The sequence below is a fragment of the Knufia obscura genome (assembly GCF_036327395.1).
Source record: "Knufia obscura strain CCFEE 5817 isolate CBS 148926 chromosome Unknown scaffold_3, whole genome shotgun sequence".
Classification (NCBI taxonomy): domain Eukaryota; kingdom Fungi; phylum Ascomycota; class Eurotiomycetes; order Chaetothyriales; family Trichomeriaceae; genus Knufia; species Knufia obscura.
Window position 1 is genome coordinate 1,870,128 of NW_027042689.1, and position 19,725 is coordinate 1,889,852.

The following is a 19,725-nucleotide window of genomic DNA, read 5'->3' on the forward strand; positions in this document are numbered from 1 at the left end:
TCTCCCGACGCGTATCGAATTGATAACAGACCGAAACCAAGATGAAAGCAGCACGCTACTACGGCGCACGCGATTTACGCATTGAAACCATTCCTGACCCGCCACCTCCGGCTTCTAACGAGGTACGTTGAAACCTTCCACAACCAAGGAGTCATCTCTCACACTTTTCAAGGTCACAATTGACGTCTCATGGGGCGGTATCTGCGGTACCGACCTCCACGAATGGACATCCGGGCCCTTCACCATTAATACCCCTGAGAAACCCCACAACATCACCGGCGACCACTTGCCCGTCTCATTCGGCCACGAATTTACTGGGCGCGTGTCTGCGCTACCTACCGAATACCCGACCGATGGCAAGTTCAAGCTTAATCAGCCAGTAATGGTTGATCCGAGGATTATCTGCAGGACATGCAGCTCTTGCACCACCGGTTGTGACAACGTCTGTCAGAATTGGGGCTACATTGGTCTAAATGGGGGTGGAGGCGGGGGTGCTGGGTTCTCGGAGAAAGTCAATGTTGAGATGCGGATGTGTCATCTGCTTCCTGATGATGGGAGTGTAGATCTCAATTCTGTCGTGCTGTGTCAGCCGTTGACAGTAGGGAGGCACGCAATTGGCAGCACCGGATTGCCTGGTGGGGCCTTGAGTGGGATGAACGTGCTTGTGTTGGGTGGAGGGCCGGTCGGTCTGGCCGTGTTGTTGAACTTGAGGGCGAAGGGTGTCGGTGTAGGATTGGGTGGTCGGGTATTGGTATCTGAGCCGACGAGACAGAGGGCTGGGATGATCAGGAGCTTAGGCCTGGCTAACGAGGCGGATGTCTTGAATCCAATGGAGCAGAATGTCGCACATGTATGTCGCGAAGCTACGGGTGGAATAGGCGTGGACATCGTGTTCGATTCGGCAGGCGCGGAAAAAGCTATGTTAGCAGGCATGGAAGCACTCAGAGTGAGAGGGACGTATGTCAACATCGCCGGATGGAAGACACCGTTCCAGATTCCGATGCAGTTTGCTATGTTCAGAGAGATCAACATCCGCTTCTCACTGGGCAATAACGATAATGATTACCGCGAAGTCGTGGAGGACTTCATTGCAGGAAAGTTCAAAGGAGCGGAGGCATTGATCACGAGGAGATTGAGAGTTGACGAGTTGGCGGAGAAAGGCCTGGACGAGTTGGTGAGGAACAATGACGAGCATGTCAAGATTGTGGCAACGTGGAAGGAAGACCTTCTTGCCTAGGGAAGGCATAGCACGTGCGTACCTAGGTAGAGCGAAACAGCATCTTAACGTGAACGCTCCTACTGAACGAATAACTCCTCGAGCACGCTTTCCATAGTCCATCTGTCAAGCGAGATGCACAGTACTACGGTGTTGCTAATGTGCCAACGCCCGAGAGTTATGAATGTCAAGATCTGAACGTCTTTGACCTGGTTAACGCGCACGCCTACTTTTTCGCGCACTTGTCAATATTCTGCACTCATTACGTCCGCTGTTGGTACGCTAATAATAAAATGGTAGGTACAAACGTACGGAGTAGTAGTAGCTACGATGAGTGCGACTGTAGGATAGCAACGCTATCATCACTGTAATTGCGTAGGAACGAAAGCTGGCACTATACTATAAAAGTAGATAGTGCTCGCCAAGCTCAATTCCGCTATCATTTCTGACCAATCATACAGTACGCGGAAAACTAGGGGTGCGCGTTAAGGCCTAAAGATGTTGCAATTCCTCGCCCGTTTTGCTGGTGCATCCCAGAGCCTTCTAGCGAAGGATTCCTCCGGGGTTAAGAAGGGATTGAGCTGACTGGTTCAAGAATTTAGGTACTATTCTCAGCATCTGGGCGGCCTGAAGGCTTACTAAAAGACCGCCCCTATCTGCCCTGCTGTATATAGCGATATAATCGTCCCCGTTTGCTCTATGGACACATTCACTGCACATCGTACCTTCACAAGGTCTCCTCACGAGTGACTTGCGGCACGCCCTTAGCTGTATAGCACAATGACAGATCCTGGAGCTCAGCAGCAAGGGCGCTTGTCGCGTGGTTGGTTCGGCAAGGTGGCAGCAGCTATCTTCATTGCTCTCGCTGCCCTAGCGACATACGAACTGCGTATCACCCCGTCCGCGCCTGGCTGGCATATGGAGTTTGCCAATATAGTCGAAGCGAGAAAATTCCCCGAGCAGCCAGAACTGCTACTCCGGACTGAATATACAGGCATCGCTAGTGTCGATTATGGACTTCAGTTCCTCGTTGCAGCGTTCCTACCTGGCGCCGCGGGCTTCGTCAAGGATTTCGAAGTGCTCCAAGCATATTTCTTGATCTCTTTTTTCTCTATCATCTCGATCTATTCTGTTGAGGCTGGCCGGAGGGGAAACAAGAGGGCTTGGACATATTAGTGAGCAACATGAAACACTAACGATATCCGCTCCACGCTAACAGAGGCCCCCTTCGCAGCACGTCGATCTGGGCTCTGCTATACCAGACAGTCGGCGGAGCCATCATCATAGCACTCTACTGCTTGGCCTTCATGCGAGACACTGCAAGACTAGAGTACTATTCAGCTCCTGCGATGAGAGTGCCGCTTGGATACGCCAGATCGCTTGCACCCGCACTTGTGCTTGGCTTTCTTTTGCCGACGGTCGCCATCTACTTGCCATTCAATGATCCAGGTCTCAACACCAAGCAAGCACTCGTCGCACTGTGGCAGCCAACGCCATTTTTCGTCAACGGGCTCCTACTGGTCTTGCCTCGAATCTTCAGTGCCGCTTCCACCAAACCAGAAAGCGATACAGCCGATGGGGACGCGACATACGTCAAGAACCTCTACAGGACCTGCATGGTTGTGACAGCCATCGCCCATATCATCATGCTCGCCCACTTCGGTGTGCTGGATTCGCACGTGTCCTTCGCCCACGTGTTTCTTCCGGACTCTACACGGTTTCCAGATTCAGGCGCTGAGATATTGCATTTTATCTTTCAGTGGGACTATTTGATCATCTTTGGAGCATCATTGTTGTGGGCTTGCGTCGCCATATATGATCTGAGTATCATTGGGAGAGTCAAGCTTAATGTTACGTGGTTAATCTCGGTCATCGTGGTGGGAAGTGTTGTTTTCGGGCCTGCGGCAACTATCGCGTTTGCGTTCATGTGGCGTGAGGAGAGGATGAGGAAAGATAGCAAGGTGAAGGTGTAACGAGAGGCCAGACCTATGTCTTCTAAAGTGAGGTTTCCATCAAAGATAGAACCCGCTTTTTTGCTCTCCTGAGAGGACGGGTCTTTTTGGGAAGCTCGGGTTGCACAAATGAATTGTGGTCATTGATACCTGGCTTCTAGCTGCCTACCGCGGCCGCTCTCAATGTCCAATCCCTCTGGTAGAGTAGCTGTGTGTGTATGGGTGCTCCATCTGCTCCGGACACCGCAGGCTGACTCCTGTTTCTTTTTATGCAATGCTAAAATGCGACCGCCAATCAATTCTATAAGGGTGGACAATCGAAGGTATGCACAATCTTTCGAGCGATTATCGGAGAAGATACGCTCCAGCGTGACAGGCTTGCCTTTCTGAAGCTGGACACCGTCTATCTTTCTTTCGGAATTCTGGTTGCCTCAGAGGCTGTTTGCTGCTGATCGTGTCAGAGAAGGTGCGATGTTGAGCAATTGCAAAGGTTCGCACCCGTCCCGTTTCTACGCGTAACGACGTCTAAGAACGAGCACTCATGCCCCGATGGAACCGCGGTGTAGGCTACTAACACTCCGCTGCACCTGCATTTCGTCCGTGCTCCACTGGGGATCACCTGCCCAATCGGCGCGCCTTTTGACCCTATCCAGCCTGAAGCAACGGTTGAAACAGGTACAAAAAGTTAAGGTTAGGCGTTACACGCTAAGGAGCGACACGAAGTCTTGTCCCCTTGCCCTTTTATCTCCGCTGCTTTCTTTTGATCATCTATCTCCCCAGTGACTTGAAGCTTTTGCCACACTCTATAGCTCAAGGATGTCTAGTAAATGCCGGCATGCAGCGCATTTCGGTCGTGTCACCAGCCTCGCCCACTAGTCCTCCACACGACCAGCAACGGCAAAAGAAAAGTCATCCCAAAGTAAGGACCGGATGCACCAGCTGCAAAAGTAGGAGGATCAAATGCGATGAACTCAAACCGAGCTGCTCTCGCTGTCGGCTAAGCAATCGGCAATGCGTCTACGCTGTGCCAAAACAATGGTTGTTCGAACCTCGGAAAGGAGTTCCTTTACTACTCAGAGGTCCACCACCAACCAGTCTCGGCGACCTTGATGAGCGACGAGCATTCGATTTCTTTAAGCAAGCTACCGCACCCCAGTTCGCTGGCCAACATGATCTCGCATCGAGGTTCTGGTACGGCATCGTTCCACAGACTGCCTCTTCTGATGCCCTCATCTTTAAGTTGGCAGTCGCGATGGGCTCGCAGCATGAGGCTGTAGTCTATGGTTCCGAGAAGTCCTCGACGTTAGCCAGGCGTTCTCACGAAGCAGTTATAGCTATACTTGCACGGAATCTACCTACTATACGAGCCGACGTCTCCCTGCTCTGCTGCGCGATGCTCATGGCCTATGCCAATCTTTGCGAGGAGGTCCCTGCTACTGCTCCGGTACATTTCAGCCTGGGGCTCCGTATCCTCCGTGAAGAAACCATTCCAGGACATCCCAAATTGGCGGACTCATTGAGTGCTTTCATCGAGCCCATGTTTGGCGAGCTCGAGCTGGCAACTGCTTTATTCGGCACACCACCGGAAAATGTCGAGATCGTCTGCCCTCAGATTCCGCTCCGTCCGATCTTACCAGCAACATTCGCGGATCTATATCAAGCCAAACGGAGTCTGGGTGAGATATTGAGATGGCTCTTGTACATCACGTTTCTTCATCGAACGTCGCAAGCACTGTCCACATACAAAGTAGCCGAGGTCGACGTGCTCCTTGCCCAATGGCGTCGAACAGTCGTCAGATACAGCCTCACTGTTGCCACCACATACCCAGGCCTCTTCATGAAGGCAAGAAAGATGCTATTTCAGTATAAATTGTTTGCTACCTGTCGGGGTGCAGCGAACAATAGCATTTTCATCGAGGCCTCTCGTGTGCAGATACTGAGTGTCGACTTCAGCCAACGACATATTACATCTATGCTATGCACACTGAAACGGAACTGCCTGGATGACAGTTCGAGACCGCTTGCTCCTGAACCAAGTCGCGACCATGATGATTTGGACATTTGGCCCAAGGGTGAGCCTGTTGGGCATGACGGAGTCACCCAGATCGTAAGGATCACGATAGGAAATTGAATCTTTGCGTCCTTTCAGCTGTGCCTGATCAAGTACATCACTACGAGACTTCCACATCAATCTTGCAGTTTCACTCTCCTTCAATTCAGTTTTGGGACTACCGTCACGCTGTCCAGCTGCTGCTCAACGGCTTTGACATCGAGCGTGGCTTCGCCCTTTCGGACTTTCTCAACATCTGGAACATCCGAATGCTTCTGTCCTTCGAAGATCGCATCGATTTCCTCCAGGGTTCTGCCTTTGGTCTCAACCCAATATACAGCCTGGAAATGTTAGCAAATGTCTCCAATTCTGTGGACAATACCTACAATCAGCAGGATGATGATGATGTCCCACGATGCATTGATGATGTACATCTTCCACTGTTGAAATTAGTAAGAAAACCGACACAACCAGGGGCACAGTGACATCAGGCTTTCGTCTAGCCAGCACGGTTAGAAGAAGACTTACGCCAATATTGGTCAAGCCAATTGGCATGATGAAGACGAGCAATAGCCTGCGGATGTCAGCTAACGAGGCGAAGTCCGGGCCAAGGTACGTACGCAAGTCCGTTTAGCGACCAGGAGGAGAACGCAAGACCATTAGCACGGATTGAATAGTTCATAACCTCAGGCGGATAGAGGTACAGCAGTGGGGTCCAGGCAAGAGAATAGAAGCCTTGAAAGAGGAACATGACAGCCACGTTCCCATAGACGAGTCCGCTAGATGCCCCGTCCGGATCCCCAGCATAGAGCTTCGACAAGCCTCCGATGATGAAGAGACAAGTCGTCAATAAGCACTGAGCCAATAGGGCCGTTGGTTTCCGACCCCAACTGGCGGCCAGATGAGTGCCGGCGAGGCAGCATGCCAGGCACCAGACATTAAGGACCACGTTTGCTTTGAGCTGATCGTTCGAGTTTGTTACACCAGCTGAATCGAGATTCATACCGAGGTAGTATGAAGAGATAATGTTACCAACAACACAGGAGAATGGACCAGCAGAAGCACCAATCAAGAGCCTCTTCCTTGATGTCTTGTCTTTCAGGATCTGCTTTGGGCTCACGGTTCGGCCTTCTTCCTTCTCCCATTTCAGGGTGTCAATGATCTCCTTGTATACCACGAGGACGACGGGATCGTTCATGTCGCCATTTGCGTTAGTCTGCGCAACAACGATGCGTGCTTCCTCGTGCAAACCTTTGTGTACAAGCCACCTTGGTGACTCTGGGATGAATGGCAGGATGATGATGCACAGGAACGAGAAGATACCCTGGAACAATGATGGGGCGCGCCATGCCCAGGTTGACTGCCATTGGCCGGTACCGAGAGTGACACCAGCAGCGATCAATGCTCCGACATAGTAGAAGTCATTCAGCAACCCGACACCCCAAGCCCTCCATCTGCTAGCAAACGTCTCTGACAAGTACACGCTACCAGCAACACCAGAAATGGCGCTCCCAAGACCGAGGACGATCCTTGCAATAACGAACATGGCGATGTTTTGTGCTGCAGTCTGCAGCAAGATACCGATCAGTGTGATAGCACTTCCCCAGAAGACTGCTACCCTTCGTCCAAGCCGATCAGTGGCAATGCCGCTGACAATGTTACCAACGAAGCTGCCGATGAAGACAGATGCGGTGTTGAGACCTGTGGTTGCGGCGTTGAGCTTGAAATAGTCGGTGTACGATGGGAGGATATTGAGCCCGTTGAGCATGGAGCCATCATAGCCACCGGTCGAGGATTGGACAATTGAGCAGACCATGAGGAGGCAGGAGAGTGTGACAGTTGACTCTGGAACCCAGGCTGGGAGCCATGTTCCTGTCGCTGTTTTGCGAAGCATGTTTGCTCGCAGGACCAGATACACTTCAGGAGGGTGTGGTCACTACTCGTGGTTCGCAAAGTGTTACCTGCTCGACTCGGAGGAGTTAGAAGATGGGGGAAGCTCTTGATTACATCCATCAAGTTGAAGGGTAGCATAGCGTGATACTTAGATAACGACTGACAGTGCATCGTGTGACCCTGCGCCCTCGTCCGACGCGAGGTGAGCGCTCGTGGTAAGCTTGCACACTTCGAGAGCAAGCCCTGCCGCTCCCCGATCGTAGTCCAATCATCAAGCATTTGGTTGTCGAGCCGCATGGTGCTTACTTCCCCACCTTCACCAAGCGAGCAGTGATCGACATGAGATAAGCCTTTTGTGGCTTAAGCCACACCTTCCCGAACGTGGAGAACCGCGCAACTTCATCCTTTCCTTATTCACCTTCCTTCCTCGACGCGCCGGCTGATCTGCTGCAGCTGATACCACGTTGCAACTAGCTGATTCGGTTGCGACATGTCATCGTTCAATGCAGCTTCTTACGACAATCATCGTATAGATAATCAAAACTGCTCATCAGAGCACGATATTCATGGCACGAACATAACATGCGAGAACCGCTACAACGTAGATCCTAACACCAAGCTCGGAATCGTTCTCAACATAAGCCCACACGCATGCGGCGATTCACATGCTTCCCCAACCACAACAGCCACGAGACCGAAGATGTCTTCTAGCACAGCACCGCTTCCAATAATAGCAATAGCCGGTCTAGCCATTGAAACCTCAACATTCAGCCCACAACGCACGCGTCTTCCAGAACAATTTCACCCCTACCGTGGCAATGACATCTGCAACGATAAGTACGCCTCATTCCTCGGTCCTGATACTCAGCTTCGGAAGGAGGCAGACTGGCGTGGCGCGCTCATAGGCCATGCACTGCCTGGTGGTGTGGTGACACGCGAGCTCTTTGATACCTTAGGCTCCGAGATTTGCTCACGCCTCCTCGAAATCGTTCTTGATGCGAAGAAGCAAGGCCGAAAGCTAGATGGTCTCTGGTTCGACATCCACGGTGCTATGGTTGTTGAAGGGCTTAACGATGCGGAGTTTGTCTTGCTCGATCGGATACGAAAGGTCATTGGGGATGATGTGCTCGTGTCTGCGTCTATGGATCTCCATGGCAATGTCAGTCGTGAGCTGGCACACGGCTGTGATCTGATAAGTTGTTATCGGACTGCGCCGCACGTTGATGTCAAGGAGACCAAGGAAAGGGCATGTTGGAACCTTGTCGACTTGTTGCGGAAGAGAAGGAAGGAAGGAGAAGACTTCAAGAGGCCATTGAATGCATGGGTCCCTATTCCAGTACTGCTACCTGGTGAACAAACAAGTACCCGAGTCGAGCCCGCTAAACGACTATATGATGCTGTACCAGGAGTTGAGAAGATGGATGGTGTGCTTGATGCAAGTATCTGGGTCGGGTATGCTTGGGCCGATGAGCCGCGAAACCGTGCTGTGATTCTCGTCACGGGTTGGGACGAGAATGCTGTCACGAAAGGTGCAGAGAAGCTAGCGAGGCTCTTCTGGGACGTGCACGAGGAGTTTCACTTCGTTGCAAAGACGGGCAATTACAAGGAGTGTATTGATGCTGCACTGAAGAGTGGAAAGAGCCAGAGGCCATTCTTCATTTCTGATTCAGGTGACAATCCTACTGCTGGCGGTTCCGGAGACGTCACGTGGGGTCTGACGAAATTGCTCGAGAGGAAAGAGTTCAAAAATGAAGATGGACCAACAGTGATCTATGCCAGCGTCCCTGGACCCGACGCTACGGACGTTGCTGTCAAGGCTGGTATCGGTTCGACGATCACAGTGACTGCAGGCGCCATGGTCGATAATCTGCATGCAGGACCAATCACAATGACGGGCCGAGTACATGCCATCAAGCACGGTGATAAGTATGCGAACACTGAAGTCGTCCTGCAGGTTGGAAGTGTCTATGCCATACTGACCGAACTACGAAAACCATACCATCTCGAGAAGGACTTCACTGATCTGGACCTCAAGCCACGAGAAGCCGATATTGTCATCGTCAAAATTGGGTATCTCGAGCCTGAGTTGTATGATATGGCAGAGGACTGGATGCTTGGCTTGACACCTGGCGGTGTGGATCAGGATCTGGAGAGGCTGGGACACCATCGCATCAGAAGGCCGATGTATCCTTTCGATAAGAAATTTGAGCAGGAACCTGATCTGCGCGCGAGGTTGATACCCGCGGCTAACGAGGTGCTTGGCGGATCAGATGAGTGAGAGGGAGAGGCATATCGCGCAAGTTGAGATGCGCTAAATGAAATGGTCGCTAAGGATGGTTTCATTACTCACTACAACCGCAATTCACTCACCGCGTTTGGGAAGCCAGAGTCACCAGGAACTGAGTGACCAATTGTCATCAAGCGGCACAAAGCTGTCCCAGCAACATCCGGCGCGACTTATGCAGAAGTACGGTGTCGAGTTAGATATACCAGCAGATGTTTTGCACAGAGTACATCCAACCAACTATCTCCACATCTGTCCTGTCGCTCTTTACCTTACCACACAACACAAGAGCCATCGCTTTACCGTTGCGAGAAGCTCGCAATACACATCCGAACTAGCATCGCAAGCTATCACCATTCACGAAGAAGTCCAATCCGCCGTAACGACAAGTCGAACGAAGCAGTTTACCAACCTTGTCCTACCTCACAGGCTCAACCACGAAATCTGCATTTTTGGGCCATAGTGACACACCTGCAAGAAAGTGGGCTTGCGAGAAGTAGCAGTCGCTCTTTCCTCTGAGTCAACCAGAAGCCTACGACTACTCCGATCGCTACCGCAACGTCACTCAGTCCTATCACCACCAGAGATGGACGCTCTATGCGCAAAGGTCGACCGGTTGGAGGTGACCAGAGATCAGTCAGGCCCGCTAGTCGTCTTCAAGCAGACCGTCGATGGACCTGCGCTACGAATGAAACCAAAATGGATCTGTTATTGTGTTGAGGCGCTCTTTGCACATGCATTTATCGCCGAAATGGTATCTGATGAGGACCTGGAGCTCCAACTCGTTGTTGTACAGCAAGACACTGTTATTGTCGCTAGAGGAGATTCCGCGGGATTCGAGAGAGTTGTGAAGGCGGCAGGTGCACTTGGTGAGATTACGGTTCTGCCTGTTGTTGAAGGGTAGGACTCAAGACGGAGTGGGCGAATCAGAAACAATGCAGCGAGCTAGACGATAACGAGAGCCGAAAAGAACATAAGCTTGAGCATGACTGGAGTAAGAGACACAAAGGATGAGGACAGACATTATTCGACCAGTTATGCTTAAGCATCTGGTCGCCACAGCTGAATGGCTGTGCCTCTTCTTGATTCACTAACTAGCCTCCACCATATATCCATTGACCTACGATGTTGGGTATGCAATGAACATCTGGTTATACTCCGCCGCCTGATATCCCCACTCGCCGGTCTCAGTATTCAAAGTCAAATTGGTCATCACCACCTCCCCTTGTTGAATCGCACCACTCGCCGCAACACCACCAGCAACTGGTCTAGCAAGGTGATTCTCCCCACTATACACCGTAAAGTTCGCAAGACTAACCTCATATGGATTCCGAGTTGCCACACTCGGACTCCCAAAGAACCTTGCCTCGATCTTCTCCGCATCGATATGCATCTCGTAGTACCCTCGATAATATCCCTCCTGCCACTGCAACTCCTGATTATCACGCACAATCAATTCTGATCCATGGATGTTGGAAGACAAATTTCCGCCAGATCCACTGCTACTGACAGCTGTGCCTGCGAATTCGACACCGATACTGCCAGCCCCAGTGGCGGAGTCATAGTTCTCCTCGCCCACCCAGATCATATCGCTCACCCAGTTCTGATGGCTGTCGCCCGCAAGCATGATGTTATTCCCGATCATGTTATCGTAGAGATGCTTGAACGTCCTGTTCCTGTTACCGGTGTAGCCGTCCCACTGATCGATATTGAAGGGGAAAGTTTCCTCGCCTTCATCCTGCGTGGACGTCGAGTTAATGCGGCTGAAGACGATTTGGTTGCCGATGACTCGCCACGTTGCACCCCGCTCCTTCGACTCTAGAAGGGAGTTGTAGAACCAGTTCTCCTGTCGGCTGCCCATGAGAGATCGTCCTGCGTCGTTGCTGATCTCGTAGATGTAGTCGTCGTTCCAGTTCAGACCTGTGATTGAACGGTCGTATGATCGTGTGTCGAGCATGATGAGGTCGACGAGCTTGCCCATCTTGAAGCTCCGCCAGATGCGGAGGTTGTCGTCGAGATCGGCTTGGCGGAGGGGCATCCACTCGAAGTAGGCACGAACTGCATTCATCTTGCGGGTATCGAAACTTATGCCGCCGAATTTGTTGAAGCTTTGCTCTGTGTTGTTCATTGAGGAGCTGCCGTCTCGGAAGTTGTTGTTTGCGATTTCGTGATCGTCCCAGACGGTTATGAATGGGTGTTGTTGGTGGATGAGGGACAGGTCTAGATCGGAGCGATATTGAGCGATGCGGGTGCGGTAGTCGTAGAGAGTGACGATTTCCTTTTGTGGGTTTGCGGCACGAGGGTCGACGGTTAGGTTTCCTTTGGCGGTCTCGTAGATGTAGTCGCCTAGATGGATTGCGTAGTCGAAATTGTCTTTGCGGGCGGCGTTACCGTAAGCGTTGAAGTACCCATTTGGATAGTTTGAACATGAGAAGACGGCGAATGATAGAGGCGTTGATGAGTCGTCATCAGTGGGACTTGTCTTTGTTCGCCCAATGGGGCTGGAGGTTTGGGTACCGCAGACTGTGAACTGGTAGTAGTATGTTGTGAAGGGGTTCAAGCCAGTCGCCTCGATCTATGTGGACAGTCAGAGACGTCAAATGGCCGACTGGCAGACTTGCCTTGATAGTGTAGTCGATGTCTGACGTGGTATATGCCTTTCCGCTCGCTGCAGGAGCTCCGGACATGTCTGGGGTTTTGGTAACTTGCCAGTCGACACATATCGGCGAGGCTGACATCTGAATGTATCGCTCTGTCTCATGGTTGAAGAGTGGAACGTTTCCCTCAACAGTCACATTAGACCTGTCATTCTCATATTGCGGTGAGACTCGAGTCCACAGAATGACAGATGTGTCCCATGGGTCACCCTGTAGTGTGTGTCAACATCATACTCTTGGAGGCCGGTATGATGCTTACCGAAGCAACGCCGTGGGTGAAGTTGAGTTGGCCAGTCTGCTGTGGCATAGAGCCATCCCTCTTGGTCAGCATACGCTTGTGCACTTTCCGTAGGTTGATGCCAAGACCGTCATGGTTGATGGAAGGACTTCGATAATTGAGGTTTCCATCCCAGCTTGCGCAAGCTGTGGAAGCCAGCAATAAGGCGACAGAAATTCCTTGCAGCAACATGGTTGGGTCACTACTGGAGCTTCGTCGTGTATGACAGAGCAAGCTGAAGGATGGCCTCCCATACCCGAGGGCGAGCGTCCTTCTTTATGTGCTTGCATCCTTCGCAAGATATCGTTGCTGTGGAGTTCCCCTCGTTGTGAGAGCTCGAACTCTCCATTGATCAGCATTGTGCTGCCGGAGCAATCAGGATGCAGTCTTTTCCAATCCAATGACTGGGAACGTGTTCACGGCATGATATGCCGAGCGACATCATACAGCAGGGCACACAAGCAACGTCTGCATGAACATAGAAGGTGGTTTGCAACTGGTCCTAAAACTCATGTTGACCAGCATAACGCGTGGTCAAGACGCGAGTCGAGATTGGACAGGAATGGCCAGGATCGTGCTTTGGCTCTCATGCCGGAGGACTTGGCAAGGCATGGCATTCGCCTCTCTCGGCGCAGCTTAAGGTCATCCTTTTTCTGCTCAGACCACGTCAGCCTGTGCCGTTGCGACATCGCGAAACTGGAATGAGGGAATACATGATCATCAATGTAAAAATGTGGACGCCAGGACGGCAGTAACTGAGATAGCCGACATCAGCAGGCACACAATGTTTGCTTGTTTTGTTCGAAGATTAGTCACCGCAGCAAGTGTTCTTGAGGTGCCAACATGCTGTATTTGGCGGACAGGGACGAAGCAGTCCGAAAAGTACGTTGTCACTAGAATGTCCGCTGCCAACCGCAACCTGTCTCCGCGAATAGTGACTCATCTCCATCTGCTATGTAACTCGTCAACACTCTGAAAAGCCTCTGATAGGCACTCGAGTACCCTCAACCTGTAAGACTGCTCACACTTGTTTCTCATCAGGACCAATTTCCTGTCATCCTCTCTTCTGCAAAGCTGCAACATATCACGCCGAGATTTCTGCATCTCTACCTCCGGCGAGCCACAGTTTGGTAGGTCTTGGCGACCAGAAAGATGGCAAACATTAATATGATAACTTTCGTCCTGAAGGGTTTGGAACCTGCCGTGTCTGGTTGTGAGTCTTGTTCTAGCGGCTGTCCATCGTCCAACGATCGTCTTCCTTCCTGTCGTATTGGTGGCACATATCTCATGAGATAGGTCGTCAGTCCAGAAGGGGATATATCATCGCCGGGCAGTCGCAGGACGTCCAGCAATTCATAGTTCATCTTTTTGTAGAAATTCGACGCGATGTCTGAGCTGCACACAGACATTTTGATACCATCCATCTCTGCCATGCGCTTGCCCCATTCGACGAGTCTCCTACCATGTCCTCGTCCGTGGTATGCAGGATGTACAACCAGGGTATCGAGGGCCATACCGCAATCGCTGAAATACGTGTGCTCCATTGTATCGAGCTCTTCTTGGAATCGCATAGCGTGCTCTCGGTGGAAGGGTGGTTGATACCCCATCGACCCCATGTTCGGCCAATGCCCATCTGGGACCTTGAACTGGCCGATCCTTGATGAGCCAGGACTAAACGACCAGACAGCGAATCCCACAACTGTTCCATCATTGTCCCAGCGAGCGTTGTAGGCCCCTTCGCCAGCTGGTATGACAATGTTGGCCGCCTTCATCTCCTCTGGGTCGTACCTGTCTACCGCGACGAGGAAGACTCGGTCTTTCGTCGACATAGACGACGCCAGCCTCCGACGCTCAAACGAAAGTACTTTGGCTGCCACATTTGCGTGGTTGGGATGTATCCAGTTAAACTGTTCTGTCTGTTCGAAAGCTGCATACAAGATCATGCCCATGCGCTTCAGGTCCGAAGGAATAGCAAAGCGCAGATTTCCGAGCGGAGGTATTGGAAGGAATGGCATGTGGTGAGTAGTCGCCTCGGAAGAGTTCCTGTGAAGGGTGTGTTCCATTGTGCTGATGTTGGAGCTCTGGTTTGGCCGAGTTGATCAACTTCTCCTAACGACCAGTATTTGCCAGTGGGACGACATTTCGAAAGCAGAATATATCCATCTATATGCGGCTCTGAATGCCGTTTACCAGCTTGCACCGTTTGTGAAACTGTCATCTCGCATGGTGACTATACTTCCCGTCACCCTTCGCCGTGAAAGAGCGGCATGGAGACGTGAGTCGAACGCTAGCGCTGTCACAGACCCACCGTTTGAGCTTTCTGGTCACCATCGATGTCGTTATGATGTCCATAGCGGCCACCCGAAGAGGCCACATCGTGCTCCTGCACTCTGTAGACTTGAGCCAGTGCGAAGCCTAGCCGGGACTAGGAAACGACCGGAGTGAAAGAAGACGGTGAAAGCACAGTTGGGATTGAGAGCCAGCTTTAATGCAAAATCCTGTTTGGATTGTCACCTAACAAATGTGCTTGGAGATAATGATAATTGTGTTTGGGAACGATGATAAAATAGTGTAGAAGAACCAGCAAACCCTATAGCCGCACATCGTCGCATCGACACAATACTTTGCACCTTGATCGCGCTTTCGGAGCAACGAACACAATCGCGCACGAGGCCTTGTGCACCCGGCCTCGTGAAGGCGGTTTCCGCGAAGCAAAGAGCTCAGGACTCATGGCTGAGTTCGAACGGTCCGTCGATCCGCTGGATCCGGATGATGGAGCAACCAGTCGAGCGCTCGGTCAAAATGAGCAGTGAAAACATTCATGCCCGGACAATCATATTGCCTGTTCACCACGTTCGTTGCCGTGTCGGCCAATTCTCATGTGCTTCTTGCGACTGTGATGGAACTGATGTCAATTCGTTGCTAGAAAGACGTGTACAGCGATATCAAACAATGAAAACTGGTGAAAGGGGGAAGGATGTCAAGACCACGAGAAAGGGAAGGGGGCAGTGCCAGGACGGCCGCGAAGGCGCTAAGCCTAACAAAGGCAGACAATGTGCTTAGTTGGTTCTACAGAGCTACCGTATAGTAGCTCGCCTTGCTTGTTCCACGACCAAACTTTGACTGCCAGAACTGTTTTATCTAACGAATGCCTCTGGTACATCATCATTGTTATTGGATAGTCTAGCTACCGAACTCCCTGGCCATTCTTTTCTGCTCTTGCCTTGTCTTGTTCTCCTCCAAGCTCAGTTTGGAACAATCGTTCACTCAGCGCCATGACTGCGGTTTCGGCACTGTCATCCTCAGAGTGGTCACGTTTTCTTCTTGGAACGTATTTGACTATGTGCCCAGCCACACCTGCTGGCGACATTTCGTCACCTTCCAAGTTCCAGCTCTCCAGAAGTTCGCATCCCAAAGCTCGATACAAAGTGAGACCAGCAGTCGTGGCGCAAATGCACACTTCGGCCTGATCTATGTCAGCGAGCCGCATTCCCCATTCCAGTAATCTTCTTCCATGCCCACGTCGCCAGTACGTCGGATGGATGACAAGTGTATCCAGCTCGAACCAACCAGAGTCGCCAAAATATCTCTTTGTCATTTCATCGTTCTTGCTGTGATAGCTATTCACATGCTCCTCGTGCTCATCACGGTGGGGACGATCGGCTGCTAAATCAGGGAAGGGCCCTTCGGTGTTGGCGAGTTGTCCTGCCCTTGACGACCCTGAGAGGAATCTCCACGCCGCAACACCGGCGACAACCTTTTCGCCGGGCATGGGGTGCTCCTCAGTGTCAATTTTGGGAACAATGTGGGCTGTTGTTTCTACCTCTGCCGGATCGTAGTGGTCTTCGACCACGAGTATGGCCACGTTTTCCGATCGGATCGCCCACTCTGCGTCCTGCTGGCTTGAGGTAAGGGAATCCTCGGGGTAAGTACGAAGGTATGGTTGGAGCCAGTCAGCCTCTGGCGACAATCCAAAGCCCACAGAAATGACTAGTTAGCCCGCCAGATGTCTTTCGGTGTTGCAAACCTCAACCCTTGCAGTATAGGGAGAGGTGGGCTAGCTCGTCGCTTTGGTGGCATTGTCAGTGGCTGGTCTGATGAGGTTTTGGTGAGTGCTGTGAACGGATCCATCGATGGTGCAGACAGAGTTGGGATACATCTTTCCAGGTGGGTGAGGTGTATTGTATGCGGTTCAGGAAAGTCACTACCCATGCCGCATACAACATATCACCCCAGCGAACTCAAGAGTGAAAGCGTGCACTCCTTTTTCGGTATGGCATTGTTGACGTCGAGCACGTGTCATATTCAACCGTCCTCCATTCACTTTCGAGTACCTCATGCCCCCAGGTGGCCTTGAGGGACCTCCATCGTACTTCTAGCGAGATATTTCCAGTTTCTATGGGTACCCGCACCCAGGGGCCGTATGCACCGGGTAGCATAAGTCAATTGAGCATGGACCGAAGTGAACTTGCGAGAAACCGGGATTCCAATACCAGCATGTACAGAAGTCTGTGCGCTGTAGCGTTCTGAACAGGGGTGTATTTGCAGTGAGTGCTGCCCTCTGCTGCTTCCGCGCAAAGGTGAATTTGAAGGTGCTCATAGCGTTAAGTCGAGCGCGAAGACGTGACGTTGATTGAGCCCGGCAAGGTGCCCGAGCCTGAGTATCTATATACGCTTTCTCGGTAAGCGATATGAGTTGACTGCGTGATTCTGCAGACGCATCGGATGAACCGGCAACAATCTCACTCAGAAGAAGAACAGTGATGGTGTGGCTAGAGACAAACGTGAGTAAACTTTGAGGCAAGAGCATTCTCGCTTGCTCTATGGGTCTGTTTGCTCTGCCTTATGGTAGTGGCATGGCTGACTTCATTGCTCAAACCCAACAATTATTCATCATCTCTGCGCAATCTTGATATCTCAACGGCAGACCCTCGACAAAGTCGAGCAAGAAGCTCAAGGCGGTGGTCAACAAAGAGTCGCCTCGGCATGTCGTAGTGGTAGCTCACCATCTGTTATTCGAAATGAGCCTCAGTTTTGGCTGAGTCTCCGTGTAAGCACCGGATCTGTTCAAACGAAAAGGTGAAGCCTTGGGGTGACGCTAATTCGAGGAGGGAATCACCGGAGTTATGGTCGACGAGTCTTGTTGGATCTCCCTACTTGTCCACTTCATCACTAACGTGCGCTTGAAAACGGTAGGACGATAACCTCACTCTATCTCCACCCCTGAAATGTGTTGGCTGATCCGCAGGTCTATCGGGAATTGGCCACTGTCACTCGGTTAGCCTCGCAGTAACTATCAAACAGAGACGTCTCTTCGTCCCATAAGTACCGCTACTCTTGCCCAGTTGATCTCACAGTCTCTTCTTCAACCACTTCTCCCTCATCCACCTTCGCATACCCAAAAGAAACTCGCAATAGACTGCTCCCATAGAATAAAGACCAAAACCCTCAGGTATGCCTACCGACAACAGCACACCCCAGCCACTCGTCCGATGAATCTAATAATTGTCTAGAACAAAAGGCAGGATGAAGGTCTTCACCCTAGCCCTCTTCGCTGTTCCACTCCTGGCAGGTAAGTCAGATCTCAGCCTCGTACTGAAATTAGGTGCTAATGACTCCCATAGCTGTCGTCGTTGGGAAGCCCGTCCAGGCTGCGGCTCCTATCGAATCCGAAGCACAAGTTGAATCTCGACAAAGCCTTCCGCTTCCGAACGGACCAATTCCCGATGTCGACCCTGAACCAGGTACTTGCATTGCACCAGGTGGGGCCTGCGGCAGAAACGAAAACTGCTGCTCCAAGAAATGCATTGGCTGGCCCTACTACTCTTGCGGTTGAGGTGTCCTTGCTTCATCGGAGACATCGACTGTCGAAGGCACGAAGCCCGAAAGCCACACTATGATGGGTGACTATCGGTAGCGACTTCCAACACATGACCTGGCAACCACCTTTGCGTGGCTCTGCAACAATGGCAAATATGTTGGTGCTGGCACATGGTCGGCTCCACGCCCAATATCTTCTTCGACGTCGAGATACGCCATGCTCACTATCACAAACTAGATGAATGCGTAACAAGGCCTGCCGAGTATGATTTTAGGTCTGCCCGTTCCGCTTGGTACTTATCTTGTAGACAACCAATCATTTTGAACCACATCTCGAGGTATCGCATCACGATCGAATTCCTACAACTTGAGTCGCTGTTGAAGACACCAAGTACTATGTGTGCAATTGCGTCCTATAGAAGCCCTGATCATATCCCAGGAAAGGATGCTGACAACGAAGAAGGTCGTGAGAAGGAACGCGCTAGTCGGTAGGTTATCTTAAGCCCGCTGATAACAGTTTTATCTCCGATCACTTTGCACCATTTGCACAAAAGTTTTGTCTCACGAGATCGCATCGCTACTTCCTAATGTGTGGACTGAACTGAACACCCTCATCACCGCTCCCTCCACGCTTCCTATTTCTCACCCATCCTAAACCGCCACCATGTCCGACAAACAATGGTACACCACCCTCAACGCCCCCATGACCAACCCCCAAAAGCGCGCCCTCCTCAAAAAACTCCAAGACCCCACCGTCCTCTCCTCCCTCCGCCGCCCCGAAATCCTAATGGACTTCCTCACCGACTGCGTCTCCTCCACACCCCCCAACCTCTCCCTCGCAGTCCCCGCCCTCCAGGGCCTCTACACCCTAATCATAACCCGCAACCTCGACTACCCCCTCTTCTACCCACGCTTATACTCCCTCCTCGACAACAACCTCCTCCACAGTAAACATCGCTCCCGCCTCCTCCGGCACCTCGACGGATTCCTCGCGCCCACAAATCACATCCCCGCCGCTACAATCGCAAGTTTCGTAAAACGCCTCAGCAGACTGTCTCTATTCGCGCCGCCCGCCGCAATCATCGCGATCGTACCGTTCATATACAATCTCCTCAAGGCGCATCCAACGTGTACATTCATGTTGCACCGCCAGCCCTACCCCCCTTACACGAAAACCACGCGCAACCTCGGAACCGATCCATACAACCCAGCGGAAATAGACCCACAGCAAAGCGGCGCAATAGATAGTAGTCTGTGGGAGTTACATACATTACAAGACCACTATAACCCCACCGTGAGCAGTATATGCCGGATTATCAGCGAGCAGTTCACGAAGCAGCAGTATAATTTGGAGGACTTTTTGGATCATGGGTATGGGACTTTGCTTGGGAGTGAGCTTGGGAAGGATGGGAGGAGGGAGCCGGTTGTTGAGTGGAGGATTCCGGGGAGGGTGTTTGGGAGGGAGGGGGTTGAGGGGGATGGGGATGTGTTGCTTGATTTGTGGGAGTTTTATTGAGGATAGAAGGATGGTCTTATTTGGGAATTGAACTGAATTAGCGAGGCGTCACGGATGGGA

The 19,725-nt window shown here is 51.6% G+C and overlaps 10 protein-coding genes across 10 annotated transcripts; 6 read left to right on the plus strand and 4 right to left on the minus strand.

Moving 5' to 3' along the window:
- Nucleotides 1-41: 41 nt before the first annotated feature.
- On the plus strand, nt 42-1,237 carry PMZ80_003762 (uncharacterized protein; the record flags this gene model as incomplete). Its single annotated transcript, XM_064872190.1, has 2 exons — nt 42-122; nt 173-1,237. 2 exons carry the CDS (start codon nt 42-44, stop codon nt 1,235-1,237), a joined length of 1,146 nt encoding a protein of 381 aa, XP_064732570.1.
- Nucleotides 1,238-1,996: 759 nt separating this feature from the next.
- On the plus strand, nt 1,997-3,189 carry PMZ80_003763 (uncharacterized protein; the record flags this gene model as incomplete). Its single annotated transcript, XM_064872191.1, has 2 exons — nt 1,997-2,293; nt 2,479-3,189. 2 exons carry the CDS (start codon nt 1,997-1,999, stop codon nt 3,187-3,189), a joined length of 1,008 nt encoding a protein of 335 aa, XP_064732571.1.
- Nucleotides 3,190-4,003: 814 nt separating this feature from the next.
- On the plus strand, nt 4,004-5,299 carry PMZ80_003764 (uncharacterized protein; the record flags this gene model as incomplete). Its single annotated transcript, XM_064872192.1, has 1 exon — nt 4,004-5,299. The coding sequence occupies one exon, from the start codon at nt 4,004-4,006 to the stop codon at nt 5,297-5,299; it is 1,296 nt and encodes a 431-aa protein (XP_064732572.1).
- An 80-nt stretch (nt 5,300-5,379) lies between these two features.
- On the minus strand, nt 5,380-7,112 carry PMZ80_003765 (uncharacterized protein; the record flags this gene model as incomplete). The annotated part of the gene is made up of 4 exons (XM_064872193.1): nt 5,380-5,559; nt 5,605-5,658; nt 5,747-5,792; nt 5,839-7,112. The coding sequence occupies 4 exons, from the start codon at nt 7,110-7,112 to the stop codon at nt 5,380-5,382; spliced, it is 1,554 nt and encodes a 517-aa protein (XP_064732573.1).
- Nucleotides 7,113-7,811: 699 nt separating this feature from the next.
- Nucleotides 7,812-9,389, plus strand: PMZ80_003766 (uncharacterized protein; the record flags this gene model as incomplete). The annotated part of the gene is made up of 1 exon (XM_064872194.1): nt 7,812-9,389. The coding sequence occupies one exon, from the start codon at nt 7,812-7,814 to the stop codon at nt 9,387-9,389; it is 1,578 nt and encodes a 525-aa protein (XP_064732574.1).
- A 592-nt stretch (nt 9,390-9,981) lies between these two features.
- PMZ80_003767 (uncharacterized protein) lies at nt 9,982-10,299 on the plus strand (the record flags this gene model as incomplete). The annotated part of the gene is made up of 1 exon (XM_064872195.1): nt 9,982-10,299. One exon carries the CDS (start codon nt 9,982-9,984, stop codon nt 10,297-10,299), a length of 318 nt encoding a protein of 105 aa, XP_064732575.1.
- A 216-nt stretch (nt 10,300-10,515) lies between these two features.
- On the minus strand, nt 10,516-12,521 carry PMZ80_003768 (uncharacterized protein; the record flags this gene model as incomplete). Its single annotated transcript, XM_064872196.1, has 3 exons — nt 10,516-11,970; nt 12,017-12,262; nt 12,312-12,521. 3 exons carry the CDS (start codon nt 12,519-12,521, stop codon nt 10,516-10,518), a joined length of 1,911 nt encoding a protein of 636 aa, XP_064732576.1.
- A 914-nt stretch (nt 12,522-13,435) lies between these two features.
- On the minus strand, nt 13,436-14,344 carry PMZ80_003769 (uncharacterized protein; the record flags this gene model as incomplete). The annotated part of the gene is made up of 1 exon (XM_064872197.1): nt 13,436-14,344. The coding sequence occupies one exon, from the start codon at nt 14,342-14,344 to the stop codon at nt 13,436-13,438; it is 909 nt and encodes a 302-aa protein (XP_064732577.1).
- A 1,172-nt stretch (nt 14,345-15,516) lies between these two features.
- Nucleotides 15,517-16,460, minus strand: PMZ80_003770 (uncharacterized protein; the record flags this gene model as incomplete). Its single annotated transcript, XM_064872198.1, has 2 exons — nt 15,517-16,231; nt 16,321-16,460. The coding sequence occupies 2 exons, from the start codon at nt 16,458-16,460 to the stop codon at nt 15,517-15,519; spliced, it is 855 nt and encodes a 284-aa protein (XP_064732578.1).
- A 2,353-nt stretch (nt 16,461-18,813) lies between these two features.
- On the plus strand, nt 18,814-19,665 carry NOC4 (Maturation and nuclear export of 40S ribosomal subunits interacting protein; the record flags this gene model as incomplete). Its single annotated transcript, XM_064872199.1, has 1 exon — nt 18,814-19,665. One exon carries the CDS (start codon nt 18,814-18,816, stop codon nt 19,663-19,665), a length of 852 nt encoding a protein of 283 aa, XP_064732579.1.
- Nucleotides 19,666-19,725: the final 60 nt, after the last annotated feature.